This window comes from Athene noctua, chromosome 1 (genome assembly GCF_965140245.1).
Source record: "Athene noctua chromosome 1, bAthNoc1.hap1.1, whole genome shotgun sequence".
Classification (NCBI taxonomy): Eukaryota; Metazoa; Chordata; class Aves; order Strigiformes; family Strigidae; genus Athene; species Athene noctua.
This window is the reverse complement of record NC_134037.1, coordinates 210,061,764-210,085,246: the sequence shown is the minus strand read 5'-3', so window position 1 is coordinate 210,085,246 and position 23,483 is coordinate 210,061,764. Positions and strand designations below refer to the sequence as shown.

The 23,483-nt window shown below is 39.6% G+C and overlaps 1 protein-coding gene across 1 annotated transcript in view; it reads left to right on the top strand.

The window, feature by feature from the left end:
• Window positions 1-23,483, top strand: part of GPC5 (glypican 5) — a 725,946-nt gene that overhangs the window by 97,379 nt on the left and 605,084 nt on the right. The window contains exon 3 of the mRNA XM_074930948.1: window positions 22,243-22,937. Coding sequence (XP_074787049.1) covers window positions 22,243-22,937 — 695 coding nt within the window. The remainder of the gene's footprint in view (window positions 1-22,242; window positions 22,938-23,483) is intronic.

The following is a 23,483-nucleotide window of genomic DNA, read 5'->3' as shown; positions in this document are numbered from 1 at the left end:
GCTTTTAAATAATAAATAATCTCTCTCAAGCAAAATGCAAGTGATGGTCAGAAAAGGAAATACTCTGAAGAATTAGGTGAGGTATTTTCTCCATCTTCTACTTAAAGTAGATACTCTGCTGGCCAAAATGTTTGTAAAACTCAGTCTTCAGATTCTTAGTAAGTTAGAAAGACCAGATAGCATCTGTTAGCATTGAAAGAAAAAATGTTTTCTTTCACCTTCAGAATGCTAGGACACTGCTTAGAAATTTGCCTGTATAGCTGGCTCAGTATACAAGCGGTCTTGAAAAGTTGAAGTGTTATTATTTAATAATCAGTGGCTTCCTACCTTCAGGTCTTGCTCTCCTGGGTATATTAGTCATGGGCCTTGTTAGGGAAATGACTTGAAGTTTATTTGCTGGGACAGGGAATTGTTGCATACCTGGATTTTATCCCAACATAAATTCAGGAAATCAGGTGGTCATGCAGCCAGACCCAGGAGAAAATAATTCTGGAGTCTTAATGCACATAAAGATACTCAGAATACTTGATTGTAGGTGTATTTTTTAGAAGTAAAGTTGTAGTTCAGAAAATAATTTCAAGTTGGACTGCAATGGAAATAACTGTTTCTAGAAAAGGTACCTTAAATAAAGCACAGTATAGACTTTTTTCACTGCAGTATTTATTTTCCAGTTATCTATTTCTATGGGATGAATCAGAAAAAATCGTATCAATATGGTAGAGTATTCTTTAGGAAAAATACATTGAAATAACAGTGTTCTGCATCCTTTGAGAATGGAAAATGGATATTATTAAATTCTTAATTGGATGATAACTGATCTGTGTATCAACACACATTCATTAAAGTTAAAAATATATTACTGGTAGATAATAACTACAAAACACTAAACCTATAGGATATGTTTAATAGTATCTCAGTGAGTTGGATACATGTGATAGAATATCACGAAGAGGTGCTTCTGCCCTTCCTCTGATGCTAACCAAAGTTTCAGGATTTGACTGAATAAATAGTCAGTGCCAGACAAAATCAGTAGAGCCAGCAGGAGCAGTTTTTACCAGGTTTATTTTTTTCCTCTTATAATTCCTGAATTTTGGGGAATATTTGCTGTAAGTAATTTATTTAATCGGTTAGACCTTTTAGGCTTCATCAGGAGTTAGTATATAATCAGGTGAGAGTCATGTTTACATTTCATAATTGTGTTAGTCATTTGCACTTGAAGGCCCTTGCAAAATTCATTTAACACCCAAAGGTTCCCAAACAGCAGAGAATCTTACAGTAAAATACTTTCCTTTTTTTTTTTTCTATACATTAATTCAAAGAAAATATCTTTGTGTCAGTTGAAGACCCATGAGGTAGGTAAATTTAGTACTAAATTCACCTAGCACTAAACCTGATTGAATTTTCAGACCCTATGAGTGGGATTAATCTTTTCTAATTTTAGCCACTTATAAAATACCTAAAAGAGTAACTAATCTATTGCCTCATTTAAGTTCATCATAGTTCATAAAGAAAAGGAACTCCAGAGTGCAGTTCATCCCATCCTGAAGTGGATGGCTGCCATAATCAGGATGAATTGCCCTTCAAAGTTGTCTGAGTGGGAACGATGGCTTGCACAGTTAAAGCATCTTTTTAATTAATCAGTAATCTTACATTTGCCTCAGGGATAAAATATGAGGAGATGCCTATCTGAACCCATTGATTATCCAAATAGCTAGGTTGGGGGAAGTATCTGACTTTTAGATGGTAAAGGAAGATGAAATGAATCCTGCTTTATACTTTGAAAAGATGACACTTTGGCAGGAATTGTCTCGTTATTATGATACTGCAAATTATCATCCTGTGCATATTGAAAGGAGAAAATAGCCAGTTTATTTCCCCCCGTCTCAGAGCATCATCAAGGAAAAATACAATTGCATCATTACCTTGTGTACTTATATAAACTAAGCCATCTGGGAGACATTTAAAAACAATACTTACTTATTTATTATTAAAGACTATAGATTTGGTGGGTTTGTAGCAGCAACTTATTAATGATGATAAGTACTGCACGAACAGTTAAAAGACAGAATAAAGTCAGAACTTAGCAATTTTAAAATTCTGTTATTATTTATTATAGATTTAGAAAAGCCCAAGAAGCAGGGAACATTCTAATTAAAAGATAAAATAAAAGAAAAAATACAATTTTTCATTTGTGTAGATTATTTTTTTTACTTTTTTTATTACTCCTCTGAGTCCTTTTTTGTATGTGCTATCTATAAAGACATATGGCTGTAATATGAGTGTTCACACACCTGTGTCTGCTTAGTGGAATGGTATATGTTATGGTGCATTTTCTCACAAAAAATAGTTATGGGTGTCATCTTTTCTCAAGTAGATGAAAGTTTCCTAAATCCCATATTTCCACTTGATCCATAATGGTTCTTACAATGCTGCTTTCTTCCATGGTTCCTAAATGACCAATGATCATTGCTCATGCCATACAGAAAGTCAGTTAATTTATGCAGCTGAACCAAACCATGCAGAAAGATGTCAAGTGAAAAAAAAAAAAAAAAGAAAAAAAGAAAAAAACCCTCATAAGTCAGAGGCTCTAAGAAATAGTTGTTTAAAGAATGTTCTGATACTCAACTTCAGATAAGTAATGCTTATTGCAGCTTCAGAAGCACACTTCAGTGCTATTCATTGCACATGAACTCTGTGCTTGAGCCTCCTAGCATGTGACTAGTCACGTATTTATTATAGAGCATCATTAAGGTATATTAACGTATATTAATTTGCATTATATGACAGCTAGAGAAAGAGATCCCTTCCATGCTGTTTGCTTCAAGTCAAATGACAGGTTTCTGAGGGCAATTTCCCATCCTCAGAAAGAGTCCTTCATCAGCAGTCATGCTGGTTTGAGGAGTCTTCTTGAACTACTGATAACAATACACAGGAGTCTTAAGAAAGAGCAAGATGATCCTGTATCTCTGCCGTAAATGTCATCCCACTAAGGCCCACAAATAGAGAGAGGAAATTAATTCTCGCAACTGAATATTTCTGTAATAGTTAATATGCACAAACTTGCACTATGAACTTCTGGTCGGAGAAGAGGATAGCAGGGCACTTCTAAGAGTCTCAGGAGACTGAGAAGTTCCTTGGCTGTTCACCTTCCTCTTGTTGTACATGCAAATGTAGAAACATACTGTTCCTCCATGCATGGGATATGAGAAGGGAGTATTCTGTTATTTTCTAGACAGGTTAATTTCATGGTCATGGGCAAAACTTTTAACATCTTTTGAATATCCTGTGTTCAGAGTAACAGTCCGCGTTCAAGAGCTGCAATTATCACTCATCCCTTAGGATTAAAGGAGGACTAATTTACATGGCTTTCTTATAAGAGAAACATACCACGGGAACTGAGATGGAAGTTTTCTTTCCTTGGATGCTCACAGCAGATTGGTGTTGTTGGTTTTCCTTCCCCCACCCCATTCTCCATGGACTGCAGTCCGGAGAAGAGTTGTGGTCATGTCCATTTTGTCACTGCTAGGCAAGTGGCCAGTTCAGAAAATAGTTTAATATGTGATATTCTTGTGAAACTGGATTTGGAAAGGGATTGAGTGGAGAATAGGGATGTTACTTTCAATCTTTGGTAAATGGCACACAACATTTACTGTTTTTCTCTCCCATAATTCTTTTCTCTCTTTGATCTCTATCAGTAGAGGATGAGGGAGCCCCATCAGCAATTCTGGAGCTAAGTAAAAAATTCAGAAGTGAGATGAAAGGTGCACAAGAGAGAGAGAACATTACAGCACTGTTTTCCAGATTACAGAAGGAAAGTTAGCCAGGACTGGACATGTTAGCTATATCAGCATCACTAACTGTGCAGGTGTAGGGAGGCACTGTCAGATCACAGGCCAAATAATACAGTGTGGTTCATGTCCACACCACTTAGGGCTAACTCTTTCTAGAGCAGAATGACAACATCCTTCTTATGTACCACTTGGCTGTGTGTGCACTCTTGATTTTACATGTTGGGGGTTTTTTTTAAAGCATTTTTTTAGTCTGCAATAATATGAAGGATGCACCACGCCCACCAAAATGAACCCAAGGTACTGTGCTCTATGCCCAATAGCGTCAGAAGGATAAAGGGAATGGGAAGCTTTTTGGAGCAGTATTGAAAGTGTGTGGAGAGTGCTGAAGCTTACACAGTTTTAGCTATACTGGTTTTTTTGAGTGGTCCCTGTAGTAGACCTGTCTATAGAACCACACAGGTTATCTTGGAAAGCACTAGTAGGAGCAATCTGAAACAAAGCTACTAGTTTTGGGTCCAGTGGTCAGTATGCATATATAAAAGGAAATACACATGCGTTTACCTTGTGTGACTGTTAAGTCAGCATTAAACTGACTGTAGACATCAAAAAGAAATGAATCATCACTTTCAGCTTGCAGAGGTATATTTTTCATCTTCTGTGCAGGATGTATGGTTTTCTTCAAGAGTTCATTACTGTTGTGGTTAGGCCCAGATGCCTAGTTGGACCACACAGTGATAGGCTTTCTCCCAACCCCGCACTGTGGTGGCATGGGGATGAGAATTGAAAGACAGAGGTAAAAACTCTTGGGTTGAAACAAGGGTAGTTTAATAGGCCAACACAAGGAGAGAAGAAATAATAATAACAATAATAGTATCAAAAAAGTATACGAAGTGAGTTATGCACAATGCTCACCACCCAGAACCTGATGACCAGCCCCTTCCCGAACCACAATCCCTCCTCCTCCTTGGCCAGCTCCCACAGTTTTATACTGAACATTAAGTCATATAGTATCGAATATCCCCTTGCTAGTTTGGGTCAGCTGCCCTGGCTGTGCCCCTTCCAGCTTCTTGTGAAAATTAACTCTATCCCAGCTGAACCCAGGACAATTACTTTCACCAGAAAGTTGTTCTATGTTATAGATTTCATTAATGCAGTTGAAATTAGATTAATACATCATTTTAAAAACATATCTAGTTGCAAGAAAATAATCTCTGGAGGAGACAGAGTTTGATCTAATTTTCTACAGTAGAAATGCAGATATAGCTGTTACAGATCAGTAATGTGGAAGTTATAAGTAAATTTGTAACAAAGATATCCAAGATATCAGGGAGTGCCTGACCCTGTCAATCCTGTTGGAGGGCAGCAGTGACAACACCCGTGTGCACTGTGATCAGCTGGGTGACCTGCTCAGCCTGGTGGTGAAACTCAAAGAAGAGGTTGAAAGATTAAGAAGTATTAGGGAGTGCAAAAGGGAAATTGATTGGTGGAGTAGAACCTTAACACCGCCTGAAGCAAAAGGAGCAAGTGGAGGCTCCAAAAGAGGCAGGCGATCCCTCACCCTCTTGATGCCAGGCAGAAGGAGGGGACCTAAGAGATGGGGGAAACTGGAAACAGGTCCCTGCTCAGGGAGGCAGGAAAATCCCCTCCTGGCCTCCCTCACCCTCCATAGTGTCCCTTCACAACAGATATGGGTCCCTGGAACTTTCAAATGAAGTTGAGGAGGATGAAGAGAATGAGTCAAACAAGGAGGAAGATCAAGGTCCACCAAGGCCAGGTCGCTCTAGACCAAGAATTAAAACCAATACTAAAAAGAACCCCAGATGGGTCATTGTAGTGGGTGACTCGATTCTGAGGGGTGTCGAAGGTCCCATATGCAGACTGGACCCATTTCATAGGGAAGTCTCCTGCCTCCCTGGGGGCTGAGTAAAGGACCTCACGGAAAAACTCCCCACTCTAGTGCAACTTAAGGACTACTGCCCTCTCTTGGTTTTTCAGGTAGGTAGCAACAGTATTACCAGGGGAAGTCTTAAATCAATGAAGAGAGATTTCAGGACCTTGAGGAAACTGGTTAAGGGCACAAATAGTGTTCTCCTCCATCCCTTTAGTTGCAGGGATGGATGAAGAAGATTACAGGAGAACTCAACAGATGAACTTGTGGCTCTGAGACTGGTGTTACTGGCGGGGTTTTGGATTTTTCAGACATAGGTTGGTATACAGGGCACCAGGCATTTTGGCATCAGATGGAATGCACCTGTCCCAGAGGGGGAAGAGGATCTTGGGGCAGGAGTTAGCTGGGCTCACTGACTTTAAACTGGATTTGAAGGGGGAAGGGGACAAAACTGGAACTCCCAGACACAGGCCTCAGGGTACTTTAGCACAGTTTGTGGGCTGTTGTGCCAGAAACGACCCTCACCCTGCCATCTCCATGGAGGCAAGGATGGAGACAAGCAGCACAACAAAGACACAAGGCATATTCATGGATCAGTAACTGTAGTAACACCTGTGAAAGGTCAGTATAGACTCAGGACCTCTAAATGAGAAAAGGTGCTGGGGACCTCAACCCATCTGAAGTGCATCTATACCAATGCACACAGCATGGGTAACAAACAGGAGGAGCTTGAAGCCATGATGCAGCAGGAAAATTATGATGTAGTGGCTATCACAGAAACATGGTGGGATGTCTCCCATGACTGGAGTGTGCCAGTTGATGGCTACAAGCTCTTTAGGAGGGATAGACAGGGAAGGAGAAGTGGTGGGGTGGTGCTGTATGTTAGGGACTGTTACGACTGCTTTGAGCACAAGTGTAGTGAAGACAAGGTAGAGTATCTTTGTGTTAGAACCAGGAGGAAGGCCAACAGGGCAGATGTCATAGTGGGAGTCTACTATAGGCCACCCAACCAAAACAGAGAGGAGGATGAATTATTCTATAGGCACTTAGGAGAAATCTCATTATCGCTTGCCCTTGTTCTTGTGGGAGAGTTTTAACTTCCCAGAGATCTGCTGGAAATACAACACATCAGAGCAGGACCAGTCCCGGAGGTTCCTGGAATGTGTGGGAGAGAACTTCCTGATGCAGCTGGTGAGAGAACCGACCAGAGAAGGTGCCCTGCTGGATCTCCTCTTTGTGAACAGAGAAGGACTGGTGGGTGATGTGGCAGCTGGAGGCCAACTAGGGCACAGAGATCATGAAATAATAGAGTTTTCTGTTCTTAGAGAGGCCAGGAGAGGCAGAACTGACATCCTGGATTTCCAAGGAGCTGACTTTGTCATTTTTGGGCACCTGCTTGACAGAATCCCTTGGGAAATGGTCCTGAAGGGAGAAGGAAGTTTTAATGGCACAGGAACAGGCAGTCCCCAGGTGCTTTAAGAGAAGCTGGTGACAGAGAAGACCACCCTGTCTGAACAGCGATCTTTGGCTGGAATTCAGGGAGAAAAGGAGAGTTTACAGCCTTTGGAAGAAGGAGCTACCCCCTCACAGTGATTACAAAGAGGCTGTAAGGCTATGCAGCATGAAAATCAGGATGTCTAAAGCCCATCTGGAAATTACTCTGGCTTCAGCAATCAAGGACAACAAGAAATGTTTCTATAAGTATGTCAACAGCCAAAGACAGACCAGGGAGAGTCTCCATCCCCTGCTTGATGCAGGAGGAAACATGGTAACAAGTGATGAGGAGAAGGCTGAGGTGCTTAATGTCTTCTTTGCCTCAGTCTTTAATAACAAGACAAGTTGTACTGAGGGAATCCAGCCTCCTCAGCCAGAAGACAGAGACTGGGAGAACAACTCCCCCTGCAATCCAGGAGGAGACAGTCAGTGACCTGCTGCATCACACAGACACACACAAGTCTATGGGACTGGAGGGAATACACCCGAGGGTGCTGAAGGAGCTGGCTGGGGTGCTCGCCAAGACACTTTGCATCATTTACCAGCAGTTCTGGCTGACCAGGGAGGTCCTGACTGATTGGAAATTGACCAAAGTGACGCCCATCTATAAGAAGGGTTGGAAGGTTGATCCAGGAAATTACAGGTCTGTCAGCCTGACTTGAGTGCCTGGGAAACTGATGGATCAGCTCATCCTGAGTACTATCACACAACATATGTGAGACAACCAGATGCCTAGGCCCAGTCAGCATGGGTTTGTGAAAGGCAGGTCCTGCCTGACAAACCTGATCTCCTTCTATGACAGAGCGACCTGCTTATTGGATGAGGGAAAGGCTGTGGATGTTGTCTACCTTGACTTCAGTAAGGCCTTTGACACCGTTTCCCACAGCATTCTCCTGGTGAAACTGGCTGCTCGAGGCTTGGATGGGCACTTGCTTTGCTGGGTAAAAAACCAGGTTGGATGGCCGGGCCCAAAGAGTTGTGGTGAACGGAGTTAAATCCAGTTGGTGGCCGGTCACGAGTGGTGTCCCCCAGGGCTCGGTGTTGGGGCCACTCCTGATTAACACCTTTATTGATGATCTAGACGAGGGGATCGAGTGCACCCTCAGTCAGTTTGCAGATGACACCCAGTTGGGTGGGAGTGTTGATGTGCTCGAGGGTAGGGAGGCTCTGCAGAGAGACCTGGACAGGCTGGAGCCATGGGCTGAGCCCAACTGGAGGAGTTTCCATAAGGGCAAATGCCGGGGGCTGCCCTTGGGCCACAACAACCCCCAGCAGTGCTACAGGCTTGGGGAGGAGTGGCTGGAGAGCTGCCAGTCAGAGAGGGACCTGGGGGGGTTGATTGACAGCCGGCTGAACAGGAGCCAGCAGTGTGCCCAGGGGGCCAAGAAGGCCAATGGCATCCTGGCTTGTGTCAGCAATAGCGTGGCCAGCAGGGACAGGGAAGGGATCTGACCCCTGTCCTCGGCACTGGTGAGGCCACACCTCGATTCCTGTGTTCAGTTTTGGGCCCCTCACTACAAAAAGGACATTGAATGACTCGAGCGTGTCCAGAGAAGGGCAACGAAGCTGGTGCAGGGTCTGGAGCACAGGTCGTACGGGGAGCGACTGAGGGACCTGGAGGTGTTTAGTCTGGAGGAGGCTGAGGGGAGACCTCATCGCCCTCTACAGCTACCTGAAAGGAGGCTGCAGAGAGCTGGGGATGAGTAAGAAGCTATGGGACAAGAGGTAATGTCCTCTTGTTTTGCCAGGGAAGGTTTAGACTGGATAGTGGGAAGCATTTCTTTACAGAACGGGTTGTGAGGCGTTGGAATGGGCTGCCCAGGGAGGTGGTGGAGTCCCCATCCCTGGAGGTGTTTAAGAGTCAGGTCGACTTAGCACTGAGGGCTATGGTGCAGTTGGGAACTTTCAATGTTAGGTTCATTGTTGGACTAGATGATCTTCAAGGTCTTTCAAACCTAGATGATTGTGTGATTCTCTGAAGCTATACAGGTGAATAGAGTGTTTTTTTGAGCTTGTCACCATCAGCTACCTCATTAGAAATTTTAGTGAAAGGCACTTTTTTGGCATGATTCATCTTCCCATAAACATATAAATTGGGTCAGATGAATCATGCCTTAACCATCCCCGTAACTTTCTACTGTTGAAAAAAAGAGAATATGGTATTTAGCCGAGGTGGTAGCTGAGATGAATCACTGCTGTATATACTTGTGTGATAGGTGCGATAAGTTGATGTGATCTTTCACTGCCTTCTTCCTTGTGAGGTTTGGTTTTGGCTTTGTCATTGTTTAGTAAACTACTCTGCTTTCATCAGTATTGGCATGCATACATTCAAGGTTATATAGGAAGTGAACACTATGAATTGGAAGGCTTCATCATGATCCTTACACTTTGTTTACAGAGGTAAAATGTGTATTAGCTGACATCACAGTATATGTTACTCTAGGATCATAATAATATAAATCAGATTCTTATGCAGAGTCATTAAAAAATGCCAAAAAGGGCAAAACGTTCTCATGTGTCCTATCAGGTTCCACTAGAATTAGTTAATTCTGCTTAACACCAGCTGTCACCAATGCTGATCAGACTGTTAACAGATGAAAGACCTCTTTAGACGGCTATGGAGCTGCTGGTAACATGTAAAGGATGTTCGCTTCTGAACTGTAAATTGTAAAGGATGTTCAATTCAGAATTTCCACTGATTGGTTTATTTTGTCAATATGCACATTCTGAAGTGCACTAGTCTTTGGATATGTAGAGGTAGCAAAAGACTAAATATGGTGAATATATATATATATATATATATATATATATTTGTTACACAGAAAAAGGGGAAGCCAGAGCATTTTAGACTGCTTAGCATAATTTTCAGTTATTGGGAATAAAAAGCTCAAATATTTAGAAGCCAAATACAAGCACATACTAAGTTGATAAGTAACAATAAAACTGTATTTACTGGGGACAAGTTGGGTCAAACTAATCTAATTTCCCTGTATGGAAATGGAACAAAAATGTGGGTATGTGAGAAGCTCAGATATTGAGTCACTTGTCTTTCCTAAGTGTTTTTAGCTATTCAGCATGCCACTCTCACATAATTAAGTAGGGAATTGTTTTGATTAAATTACTGCTAAACAGAAGCAAAATTTTTTGGAAACCTGAATTTGATTGGGTAGCAAGTGTTCATGGTCAGAATAGAAAGACACTTCAGTTGTGGTTCTTGAGCAAGTACAGCCACCTCTTTCACTGCTGTTGAATGGTGAAATAATCAGTGTGCTCTCAAGAGGTAAGGGAGGGCAATAGGACCTCCTATGTAGGCTGGTAAGTAGAGCTAGAATTCAAAATAGTGGGATGCTATTTGATGGAGACATACGCAAATTCTGCATTTAGGTAGGCTGGAGACTGGAGAAGGAGTGGCTCAGCAGTTGTTCTGCTGAAATGATGCAGAGACCTTAGTGGTTCCCAAGGTAAATATGAGTTAGAGAAGCAATGCTGTTCCAAACTAGGTTTATCAAAATACTTTTGAAATACCTAGTCAGGCAGAGCTATATATGAATTTGGAACTCCTAAACATATAGCTTGTCCACTTATCTACCTATTTTGGGCAATTTAAACTTTCCTTTGGAAGTCTTTAGGATTAAATTCAACTACATAGAGGCAGAATGGGCACCTTTTATGACTGAAAGAAGTGGGACTGTTCATTTTTATAAAGAAGAGAAAATAAATTTGTAACAGTTTTCAGGAGTAAGAGTCATCACTAGCTACTCTCTTTCTCTGTATAAACAGAGGAGAAAAGCAGCATGATTCATCTTATTTCCATGTGGACACCTAAACTAGGTCAGATGAATCATGCCATCATCCTCTCTACCAATTAGCTGAGATGTAGACTCATCTACGTTGGAGATGCATTTGGTCTTTGGAGATGACTACAATCAGGTTGGGGGGGGAACTAATCTGAAATACCTAAAAGGAGGAAGAAGCAAATAATTTGTTCTCATTGGTGAGAGCAGATGGAATATGGGGAAGCACTGGAATTATTTTTTTTGGAGGTTGTGGCCTCTCTATTACTATGCATTTTTTAAGAATTGGTTAGATAAATATGTTCAGATGTGAGATCGTAAATCTAGTTGAACCTGCTCTGGGTTCAAAGGATGGATTAGAGGACATCTCAAGTTCCTCCTAGTCCTATGTTTCTCTGTGTTTTCATTGTTTAGTGAGAGATTCTCCACTCCTACATAAGCTAGGATGCATAGCTGTAAAGGGAATGGGAAGGTAACTGTCCAGTTTTGAGTGATGCAGGAGGTGTGTACCCCTTGTCACGCTGCATGATGGGGCAGATCACATGATGGGGTGGAAATCACAGTGTGGTTATAGTTTGGAAGAGACACATATTTCCAGCAGCTGTTATCTCCAGCTTCTTCCTGGAAAGCACTACGTGCCTTGAGAATATGTGTGTTGGCAGTGCTGCAGCAGGAGTTGCAAACCAGGGCTTAGTAGAACATCTACAAATAGTGGTAGAGTGAAAGGCTATTAGCACACCCAATAAAGCTGTATAGTAAAAATAGATAATATACTAGTTAAACTCATGGACTCTCTGAAAGTAAAGAAAAGTAGCATTTAAAAAGGCAAATTATCTTTTGTATACTTGGAAAGAATTTAGTGAAGGTTAAAAAACATTAAGGAAATCATTTCATGAACCAATATTTATATAATTATTCATACTACTGTAAACAAAATTGATTTACACTTAAATCTAAGATCTGTTGTTCTTTCATCCCTTTAGTGAGCTCTAACTAAATACTAATCATTAAAAAGTATCTTACCAAGCAAAACCAGAAAATAAGTGAGATTATCTCATGAAAAAAATTGGATTGCTATTACAGATAAGGATTTCAAAAATTTTTATAGAGTACACTGCATCTTGACAACATACATAGACTATAGAAGGAAATCCAGACTATATAAAGAAATCCACGTTTTGACTTCTTGTTCATTGGTGCCATGAGGCCAGAGATCTGGACTGAAAAATCAGATGGGTTTTCCCCTTGGCCAAGACCTGATACAAGCTACAAGTGCAGTAGCTCTTCCAGAAAGTATGGGGAGAAACATTGCTCTGCTGGGTGTTTTGGTTTGTTTTTTTTTTCTGGCATTTTTTTCCCCTACAGATATGCTCAGTGGGGGTATGCTCAGCAGTCTTAACCGACTACGGTTACTTAAATAAACCTCCCTCCTTTATTGGGTGTGGGGGGAAACATAGTGACAAAGGCTGAGGAAAAGGCTGAAAATGCTTAATGCCTCCTTTACCTCAGTCTTTAAGAATAAAACCAGCTATTCCCAGGGCACCCAGCCTCCTGAGCTGGAAGACAGGAACAGGGAGCAGAATGAAGCCCCCATAATCCAAGGGGAAATGGTTAGTGACCTGCTACACCACAGGCCTATGGAGGCAGATGAGATCCGCGCAAGGGTTCTGAGGGAGCTGGTGGAAGTGCTTACCAAAACACTTTCAGTCATTTATCAGCAGGCCTGGCTAATCAGTGAGGTCCCAGTTGACTGGAGGTTAGCAAATGTGACACGTATCTGCAAGAAGAGCTGGAAGGACAATCCAGGGAACTATATGCTTGTTAGTCTGACCTTAGTGCTGGGGAAGTCTATGGGGCAGATCATCTTGAGTGTCATGTACACACATGGCATGTACAGGACAACTACATGATGAGTGATGAGGCCCAGTCATCATGGGTTTATAAAAGGCAGATCCTGCTTGACTAACCCGATCTTCTATGACAAGGTGACCCACTTAGTGGATGGGGAAAAGGCTGTTGACGTTGTCTGTCTACACTTAAGTTGACACCGTTTGCCAAGGCATTCTCCTGGAGAAATGAGCTGCTCATGGCTTGGATGGGTGTACTCTTTGCTGGCTAAAAAACTGACTGGATGGCTGGGCCCAAAGAGTGCTGGTGAATGGAGTTAACTTCAGTCACAAGTGGTGTTCCCAGGGCTCAGTATTGTGGCCAGTTCTATTTAATATCTTTAACAATGATCTGGACGAGGGGATTGAGTGCACCCTCAGTCAGTTTGCAGATGACACCAAGTTGGGTGGGAGTGTTGATCTGCTTGAGGGTAGAAAGGCTTCACAGAGGGACCTGAACAGGCTGTATCGATGGGCTGAGGCCAATTGTATGAGATTCAACAAGGCTCAGTGCCAGGTCCTGCATTTGGGTCACAACAACCCCCAGCAGTGCTACAGGCTTGGGGAAGAGTAGCTGGGAAGCTGCCCGGCAGAAAAGGACCTGGGGGTGTTGGTTGACAGCTGGCTGAGTATGAGCTGGAAGTGTTCCCAGGTGGCCAAGAAGGCCAACAGCATCCTGGCTTGTGGGGCCAGCAGGACTAAGGAAGTGATTGTCCCCCTGTACTCGGCACTGGTGAGGCCACACCTTGAATGTTGTGTTCATTTTTGGGCCCCTCACTACAAGAAACATGTTGTGATACTGGAGCGTGTCCAAAGAAGTGCAACAAAACTAGTGAAGGGTCTAGAGCACAATTTCTATGAGTGGCCGAGGGAACTGGGGTTGTTTAGCCTGGGAAGAAAGGAGGCCGAGGGGAGACCTTATGGCTCTCTTTAACTACCTGAAAGGAGATAATAGCGAGGTGGGTGTCAGTCTCTTCTCCCAGGTAACAAGGGATAGAACAAGAGGAAATGGCCTCAAGTTGTGCCAGGGGAGGTTTATATTGGATATTAGGAAAAATTTCTTCACTGAAAGGTTTATTGAGCATTGGAACAGGCTGCCCAGGGAAGTGGTTGAGTAATGTATCCCTGGATGTATTTAAAAGACCTGTAGATGTGACACTCAGAGACGTGGTTTAGTGGTGGAGTTGACAGTGTTAGGTTAATAGCTGGACTTGATCTTAAAAGTCTTTTCCAATCTGAACGATACTGATACTGTGATTCTAAGTGCCAAAGCTACCAGCAACAATAGATCATTTAACATGTATTGTTTAGGTTTTTGTTTCTAAAGAATGGTTATGCATTGGTGTAGAAATGAATTGTATTAAAATCAGGAGTCATACTGGGTAAGAAAGGGTGAGTTAAAGTAGAGTTCACTATTCCAATCCATATCAATATTTGATCCCAACATATCATCAAAAGCAGCTACACAGAATATTCTGTCCAACCGTCATTAAAAAGTCCTTGTAGAAAGAATTTCTCTTTCCCGAGACTTCCTTAGTGTTGAAATATCTTCTGAATTTCACTTAAATTTGATAAGTTTATATACTAAAACTGTGTCTTTCCCTAACCAGTTTAGAGAAGTTGACTTTTATGTTGGTTTTGACAGGTGCTATTTTCCTCTTGTAATTGGAAAAGAGTGTTATTTGTTTGCATGATTATCCACCTCCTTTGAGTTTCTATCTTGTCAAGGTAGAAATGGTACGTTTATTAACCTATCTGAAACTTGGAAGTGAATACTTCCAATTCATTCCTTTTTACAGCATTCTGCAAACTAGGTATTGAAATATATGGCATAAACCAAAATGCATTTGCATCGCCTACATTAAGAACAATTTTGCACATATCACTAATCACTAATAGTGATTAGATTGCTATTCACTAGTATAACAAAGCTATGCAGAGGGTCATACAGTTTTTCTTCTTGATATCCAGTAGTTACAGAAGAGCACAGAAGTAACTTCAACATTAATAGAGATCCACTTATAAACGTCATTGTTCCTGAAACTTCTATGGAAAACATGGACATTTGTTTTAAGAAATGCAGCCTTGAAGGACATTTTTCTTCCCTCTCTTTTTTCTCAACAAAAATGCAGCGAAGTGAAGATAAAAAATGCATCTAATCCCTTACCAAACATTTTGAGTGCTCTTTGAAACCCATGACATGTAGTCAGATGTTAAGTAAATGAACTCCTCAAATTTCTTTGACTAGTGTGATGATTTTTAGTGTGGAATTCCTCAGACTAAGAGATGCAGGAATTCACCAAACTTCAACCAACACTTAGAAGAAAGCTGTCAGATTAAATATTCAGTGATACAAAATGAATATTTTTACTTGTTTGATGTGCAAGAAATGTTGATCTGTATTGTTGCATCTGCTAGAACCTGATTATCATTTCACTTTAACCTGTATAAATCAAAAACCAGCTCACTGAAGTTGAGTATTGCCAGCATAAAACTGGGATAATTGGGGGGGGGGGGGGGGGGGGGAAAGTTTCCAAACTTTCAAAATATAAAGACAAAAGTTTCATCTGATGTCAGTCATCATCATAGCTTTATGGAAATCTTCCTGAGGTTGTTCTTTCTCTTCATGTGTAATTCCTCTCTGATTCCCTGATTACTTTTTATAAAGCTAGCATGTAAAGTCGTGATGCTTAAGCAACCCCCTGGAAACCAAGTATATACTTTATTTCATTCTAAGAAAAACATGTAACCAGCTGTGCAGAAGGAAATATGATTTGCATAAATATATTAGAAGTTTGTAATTTATCTACTATTAAGACCACTTGGTAGAAGCATGATTATCTCAGCTCTTTATTTGTATAAACTACAGCATCATATTGTTTGATGTCACTTTCTTTTAATACTAGTTCCTTACAAAAATCTTAGGGATTCACCCTGACTAAATGTAGATCTTTATATACCTGAGCGATTTGTTCTAACATCCCTTTCTAGTCAAGGGAGAGGAACGAATGCTTAGAGCAGTTCATCTCAACCAGAAGTAATAATCTAAAGTTGAAGAGATGAGTCATGCCTTAGAAGTTCTTGTGTCTCTCACCTGACTTTAGGGAGCTTCAGGTGACTAGCTCCACATATATACGTTTGAAGTTACGTGAAATGAATTTTACCCTTCTAATCAATTAATTTTATGACCTTCCTATCTCAACACCATCCTGCTGTAAATTCCAAATTTCCCTTTTCAAAAAATAGCCTTTTCATACATCTGAGATTATTTGCAGTCCTTATTTATTATGGCAAATATTTAAAAATGCAAATTATAAATCATTATCAATTTAATGTCCTTTTGTAAACCAAGCACAACATTTTATGACAAAAGATTTTCAGACAACTTTGTTATATGATACCAGTTTTAAAGCTGTGATCCCCTGGAGTGATCTCCTTGCAACTCTGGGCATATTTCATTCCAAAGTAGTAAGCAATATATTCAGAATTTAGAAATATTTTCCTCCAACGAGAAAGCATTGCCTATGAAATACCCAGAAAAATGCAAAATCAGAGGGAAGATAAGCAGAATCCAAGAGGAAAAAAGGTTTAGGTAGAGCTCTATTGCTAGTTATTTCTTTTCCCGGTACCATACAAAACAATCTCCTCTTGTTCCTTCCAAAATGTCAAGGTGAATGGTCCCATAGTCATGGCTATTAAGTTTGAGGTGTATCACTAACACTTGGCAATACAAAGTTGGTTCAGCTACAGGTTTAATCTGTTCTACCTGTTTTCTTATTGACTTCAGTAGTGAGTATAATGTATGAAATGGATTAATCTGAAATATGTGTTAATGAGGAGCAGCTTTAGTGAGTCTCAAATATCTTCTGCTGGCACTTATCCTTTTGATCTCTCTTCCATATAACCTTCACAGGCAATCCCCTAATGAGTTCATTCTTTATAATTCATTTCTGTGTCTTGAAGACTTTATTCTTCCAGCTCATTTTTCTAATATGATAAATGATTAGGGGATTTTGCAGTGTATCTGGCATCGTGTACTACTTTGTAGTTAGAAATAATTACACTGAATTTCCCACATGTGTGTATTTCCCTGTTTGATATATTCTAAACAAAGATATGATGTATGTAATACTGGGTGGATTAATTTATTTTTCATATTCTTTTACATAATTTTTGAATGCCTTTTGTTTGCTAGGTTGTAAACTGTACCTGAGGCATTCTCCTTGACTCCAATAGGACAATGCATGCAAGATACACTTGATTGGATTATAAATCTTTAGTAGAGAGAGTTTGATGCTTCTGGATTATTTGCGCTTCCCATAAACAGAAGGAAAACATACAAGATCACCGAACATTAATGGCAACTGGCAACAAGCTAATACTTCCCCATATGCCTTTTCAAGGCATAATAACTTAAAAATCTTAGTAGGTTTTTCAGCTTTTGCTTAGATTTAGATATCTGGATTCCTGTATATTATGGTCTGTTACTTAAAGTTTTGGATCCCCTCTATAGTTTTGGATCCCCTTTGAACTGTGAAAGGCATTCTTGCTAAACACTATGTCCATAGTTCAAGGATGGATTTAAACCTGTTTCGTTATTGACTTCTATATGTTTACCCTAAGTGTGAATTATTTTGTAATATGTAATATAGGCTGGTGAATTACTACTGAATTAGAAGACTTCACAACTTGTTGGCCTAGTACTAATACTGGAGTTTTAATTTGTTAGACTATCTTTGTGTTAAGTACTATGGATGTTTCAGAAGGTAATACTCAGAATTTAGACCATGCATTTTCTCATTTAGCAGCTTGCATAAAACATTTATCTGTGTGAAAGATGGGTAAGCTTAAGAAAATGCAGTTGCTTTTATAACAAAAAGATTCCATAGAAATTTGTTTTAAATTAATTTTCTAAGGTACCTATAGTAGAAAGACACTTTGCCAAAACTATTAAGAATGAGAATTGCAGGGTTGGTTTAAAATCCAATCCAAATTCTATTTCATTCTGTGCAACATTTCCATTAAATCTGATTAATGTCCAGGAATAAAATCCAAGATTTCTTTTTCAATCTCTTTGTGAGTTGTTCTAGTAAACAAGGCACGTGTATACTTTCGTGTTGTCTTTTAAAGACACTAATCCACTGGACTGATTACTCTATTGTGTTATCTTTATAATTTAGAACTACCCTGCTCAGGAACAGAAAGGTTAAAGAAACTGAATGAAAGTTTGCAAATCTTTTAAACTAATGACCTAATAGTTATTTTACATAATTTTGTGATCCCTTTATTAAATAGACTGTTATCAAGAAAGAAAGTATATGTGTACTGATGTGAAGAATCAGCTGAATTTATGCAATACATGAAACAAACAAGTGCTTTTCTACATTTTTTCATAGCCTGTGTTTTGTTCTTTCTTAGCAAAACCAGGAAGAGAGACATTACTGTTTTGTTTTGTTTTTGTTGGTTGTTTTGTTTTTGTTTTTTTTTAAATAATGGGTTAATACATTGACAGTGCTGATTTTTGTCTTAGGAGTATACAAATCATAATTTTAAGTGTAGCCAAAGAAAAAATAAAGTTGACATGTCACCCATGGTAAACACTAGACATTATTCACAGTAGTGCTGCAGAAGGTATCTGTAGGACATTGTGTAGCAGTTACTATGAAGATCTCGTAAAGGATGGAGGTAAGACACAGTGAGCCTGCATATTAAAAAATCATTTAATAACAAAAAGAACTTCTCTGGCTCATCTTGGTTATATTTAAAATGTCTTTTATATGTATTGGATTTATACCGATTGAAAACTCACCACTTCTTTTATTTGGCTGAATAATTAAGACTGATGATGTTAGTGTGGGCCCATAGGCTTAGAAGACAGAGAAACACATTGCTAAATCTCTGATTTGCTTGCAGTAGGAACCAGCATAACTTGATTTGTCACTGAAGTCTCTGAAAGTGTTGTAAATTACATAGATTGCCATCGTAAGGTGTTCACAGGAGCTGTTCCGTATTGAAAGTAAACATAGGTCTGCTTTGCTCTCTGCCATTCTTTGAGCCATCTGAGAGCAAAACAAAATCTCTGGAACAGCTTTGGCAGTTATAAAGTAGGAAATGTTCCAGTAGGAAAACCTGATTAACTAATTTTGTAAGAAATCTTAAAATTACAATTAAACAGCATGATGCAGAATCATAAACACAAGTGGCCAGTATTATCATATGCTGTTTAGAAAAGCACAAATAGTCAATAAATCATGTAGTTGATTATTGGACTCATTTATCTCTGGATTGCTGGGGCACTAACAATGTAGTTCAGTCTTGAAGGTTTGTTATTGTTTAGACCGCACTGTAAAATCTGTGGATTAGCCATGTGCAGCATGATTTATTCTTTCATCCAGCATTTGTGCTCTTGGTAATAGGATACTGCAGCCATGGAATGTAACAGACATTTTAGATCACATACTTTATAGTTTTCATCTAGGAAAAAGTATTAATAAAAAATTGAGAAGGGTCATAAAAACCTTATTCATGTCATTCTAAAGAAATTATTATAACATCATTATTTTACTAACATTACTTACTTTAACAAATTTCATCTGGAGCATTGGCAAAATTTGTGCAAAAGACTGAATCTACAGTTACAAAAATAGCCATTTTCTTAGGAGGCTTTAATATTCTTCACACTTCATTATTTTAAGAAGAATCAATTTGACTTAATTTTTTGTCTTTGTTATTCTGATTTTTCCAAGCTTTTATATGAAGGGTTCTTGAGCCAGTGATAATTGGGTATCTAGGCCAGTTGTCTAGGCACAGCCATCTAGTACCATTTTAAATGCAAAGCATCCACACAAAGCCTGCAGATGTGACACGGGACCTGCAGGATACCCATGCCCTTCCAGACAGGCAGATAAACAGCATCTGCCATTGAAAACACACTTAAACAACTAAATAAAGCCTCCATAGTAGGACTACTTCCTTGGCATTCCTTCTTCCCTCCAATAACAATGAGACATAATGTACTGTAGGATATTTAAGGCTGTAATTTAGCTGTCCATGTATTTTTGCCTCCATGTGAGCTAGGGGTCCAAACTGCCTTTATAGCTGGTGGAGATTCATTTGCCTTAAAGGGAGCATCTTGTTCAATCTGATATGCCCTATCTGATATTTTGTGTCTCAATCTGCTCCTCCAGAAAGACACGGGGTGCAGTGCAGGTGTCTAGGTACGATCTGACATGAGGGCCTGAGGTTCAGAAAAGTCACAGAGCTGGTGGTGATGCAGGCAGCTATTACAGAGTCACTCAGCTGGCGCTTCTGCATGTCAGCTCATGGGATAAACTGAAGAGGCTTTGCTGTATCAAATAGGTCTCCATTGGTGGGAGCCTGGCTCCATGCAGGCTCCTGACTTTAGGAGTCTGACTTTTGAAACAAAACAAACCCTTTGCTGAATCACTGTGATATTTGGCACATATGAATATAGTGAAATTCACTTTAGGAGAGATGCACATAAGTATGTGCCATAGTAGTGAAACAAAAAAGACACATGGGATGCACTTTCCTACTCTTTACTGTGGGCAGTCAACACTTTTTTCTTACTTACGGTAATGTTAGAGGAGTGGTAAAGAGAGAGATAGCAAAATCAGTCTTAAGGAAATATGAAACTAAGTTAATAGTAGATAGCAGAGGAATAGAGATAATGGCTGATTTATAAGCATGTGTCTCATTTTTATTGTAGAAAACAAAGAATGCCTAGAAAGTATAAGCAGATTAGCTTAATATGTCTTCTCAGTGATCTTTTCACAAAGCGTGCAATTTCAAAACCACTGAAGCCAGTGAGAATCATTTCACTGATATGAACAAGCTTTTTATCAGAATTTATTCTTATGCACAGATATATTTTAAAGATGTGATAGCCAGTCTTGGTTATTATATTGAAATTATTCTCAGTTTTCTACTATTTCTTTCAGTCCGTGACTTAACATCAAACTTCAGATTGCTTCAGTAATTGCCAGACATAGTATAACACTATTAGATTCTGCCTATTTTTAACATCACTGTTTGGACAATATTAACTGTACTTCATATTTTTTCTCACTTTATTTCTATAGAGTGGCATTAAAAAAATAAATGTGAAAAAATAAATGCATGTAAAGCTTGAATGAATAAAAGAAAGTTACTGAGTCATAGCCATGCAGTGAATAAAATGGGTTAATACTTGGAATATGTGTTTCTATGTATTTTTGTTCTCAACTCTAAGGTAAGTTTCCTTTTGACCTATATATAGCTTCTTTGCTTTCCCTGAAGTGCAAGCTTCTCAGGCAGATCTAGGAAATTTCTCAGTGCAAACACTCTTTTTTCTGGTTTGAAACCCCAGCCTTTATCCTTACCTGCAAATCCCAGAATCCCAGAATTGTCTAGGTTGGAAAAGCCCTTGAAGATCATCCAGTGCAACCATTAACCTAATACTGACCATTCCCAACTACACCAGATCCCTCAGCGCTATGTCAGCCCGACTCCTAAACACCTCCGGGGATGGGGACTCCACCACCTCCCTGGGCAGCCCATTCCAACAACTAACAACCTGTTCTGTAAGTGAAGGCAGGAGAGAATACTTCTCCAGTATACTTTAACCGTTTTATTAAAAACTACTCGGTGTACTTAACGATTGCCACCTAACACATGAAATTAAGTCGATCCATTCAGGCTTTGCCAGTTATGCAGATCTTGAGGCTTAGAGAGGGTGTGTCCATCACAGTGCCCAAGGAGAGCAATTCTGCATGTTCTAGCACTTTGCTTGACCATAGCAATTCCCAGACCAAACAGCATTGTTTAAAAGCACGTTCTCATGTGTGTTTGGTACATCTCCTTCCATTGGAGACAAGAAGACAAAACTGATCTTTTAAAAGTTAAGTTTTAATAGAATGGAAAAGTTGTTTAAATTGTTTAATGTTACTTTTGCCCATCCATTTAGGATGGTAAGAGTAATGACCTGGAGTGACTGAGAACGTTTAACTTTCTCTTGCAACTTTCAGAATGAGTTGTGAGATTATAGAGCTTATGTGTGTCTATGCATAGACACAAACAGTAGGGTTTTGTTGTATTTTGTAACTTAATAACTCAGTTTATAATCTATTTCCTTTTATATATTTTTAGACTGTGTTTAATGTATCCTGCCAAGAAAATATATGGATTATTAATTGTAACATTACTTGTAAGGTGTTTACCTGTATACAAAAGACAGTTGTCAGTTTGTGAGGAGTTTTTCTTTTAATAAATTCTATTGCAAAAATGCCTTTGGGATAAATGTAAGGTATAGTGATGTAATTGTTTGAAGTCCTTACTCTAATTTCTTATTTTTTAAACCTTAAAAATAATGAACTTTTTATTTATTACAGAAACCTTTGAAATGCTTATCAGACTGGCTGAGAATTACACAAGCACCCTTTTCTGCAATGCATATAGAAACATGGCTGCTGAGGCTACTACACGTGTTCAGGAGTTTTTCACAGATGTTGGACTGTTCATATTTGGTGCAGACATTAGCACAGAGGAATCTGTCAACAGATTTTTTGACACCCTGTTCCCAGTAGTCTACAATCATGTGATTAATCCTGGTCTGACTGACATTTCACTGGAATATGCGGAATGCCTCCAAATGGTGAGAAGAGACATCAGGCCCTTTGGTAACATTCCCAGAAAGGCCATAGGACAAATGGGAAGAACACTGTTACCCAGCCGGACTTTCTTGCAGGCTCTGAATTTGGGGATTGAAGTGATCAATACAACAGATCATCTGCATTTCTCTAAAGACTGCAGCAGAGCATTACTGAGAATGCAATACTGCCCCCATTGCCAGGGGCTGACTTTAAGTAAGCCCTGTATGGGCTACTGCCTCAACGTTATCCGAGGCTGCTTAGCTAACGTGGCAGAAGTGGATCTTCACTGGCGGGGATATATACAGTCCTTGGAGGCGCTCTCAAGTGCCATGAGCGGAACATATGACATTGAGCACGTGCTTCTAAACTTTCATTCACTTGTTGATGATGCTCTCGTACAGGCTCGTATCAATGGGCCAGAGTTATCTGAGCAGGTAAGAAGCTGTTTTTATCCATGCTAGGTGCAAATGTGACACTAAGAAAAGTAACACTGGTAACTACTACTTGTTTGGCCATTTTTATGGTGATGAACACATTTGTATCTGAGTTCAGCTTTATTTGACAATGCATTTTTCCAGCACTGCCAGTTTTTATTTTAATAGTGCACATGACCTGCTAATTTCCGATATTCTATTCACAAGTTCAACATTGTGTGGAATTCATCTTTTCTCATTTCCCATGAACCCATAGCTCTTTTCAAGATTTTGCTGAGAGAAAATTTTTGTGACACAATACAGTGGAAACTTCATTCCTTTCACCCTCTTTATTTAGAAGTTAATGTTTTCAGAAGACTCACTGGTTTAGGTTAGATGCTTTAGATTTAACTTTGCAACTGCATCTTTTAAATTCTGCTGAACAAGGGTAAATAGTGGAATGTGTCATTAAGCTTGGAAGCTTAAAATATTAACAAGAGAAGAGTAGATTATCTGGGGAAAAAGTAATTTCACAAATATTCTATAAAAATGTATTAATACAGTGAC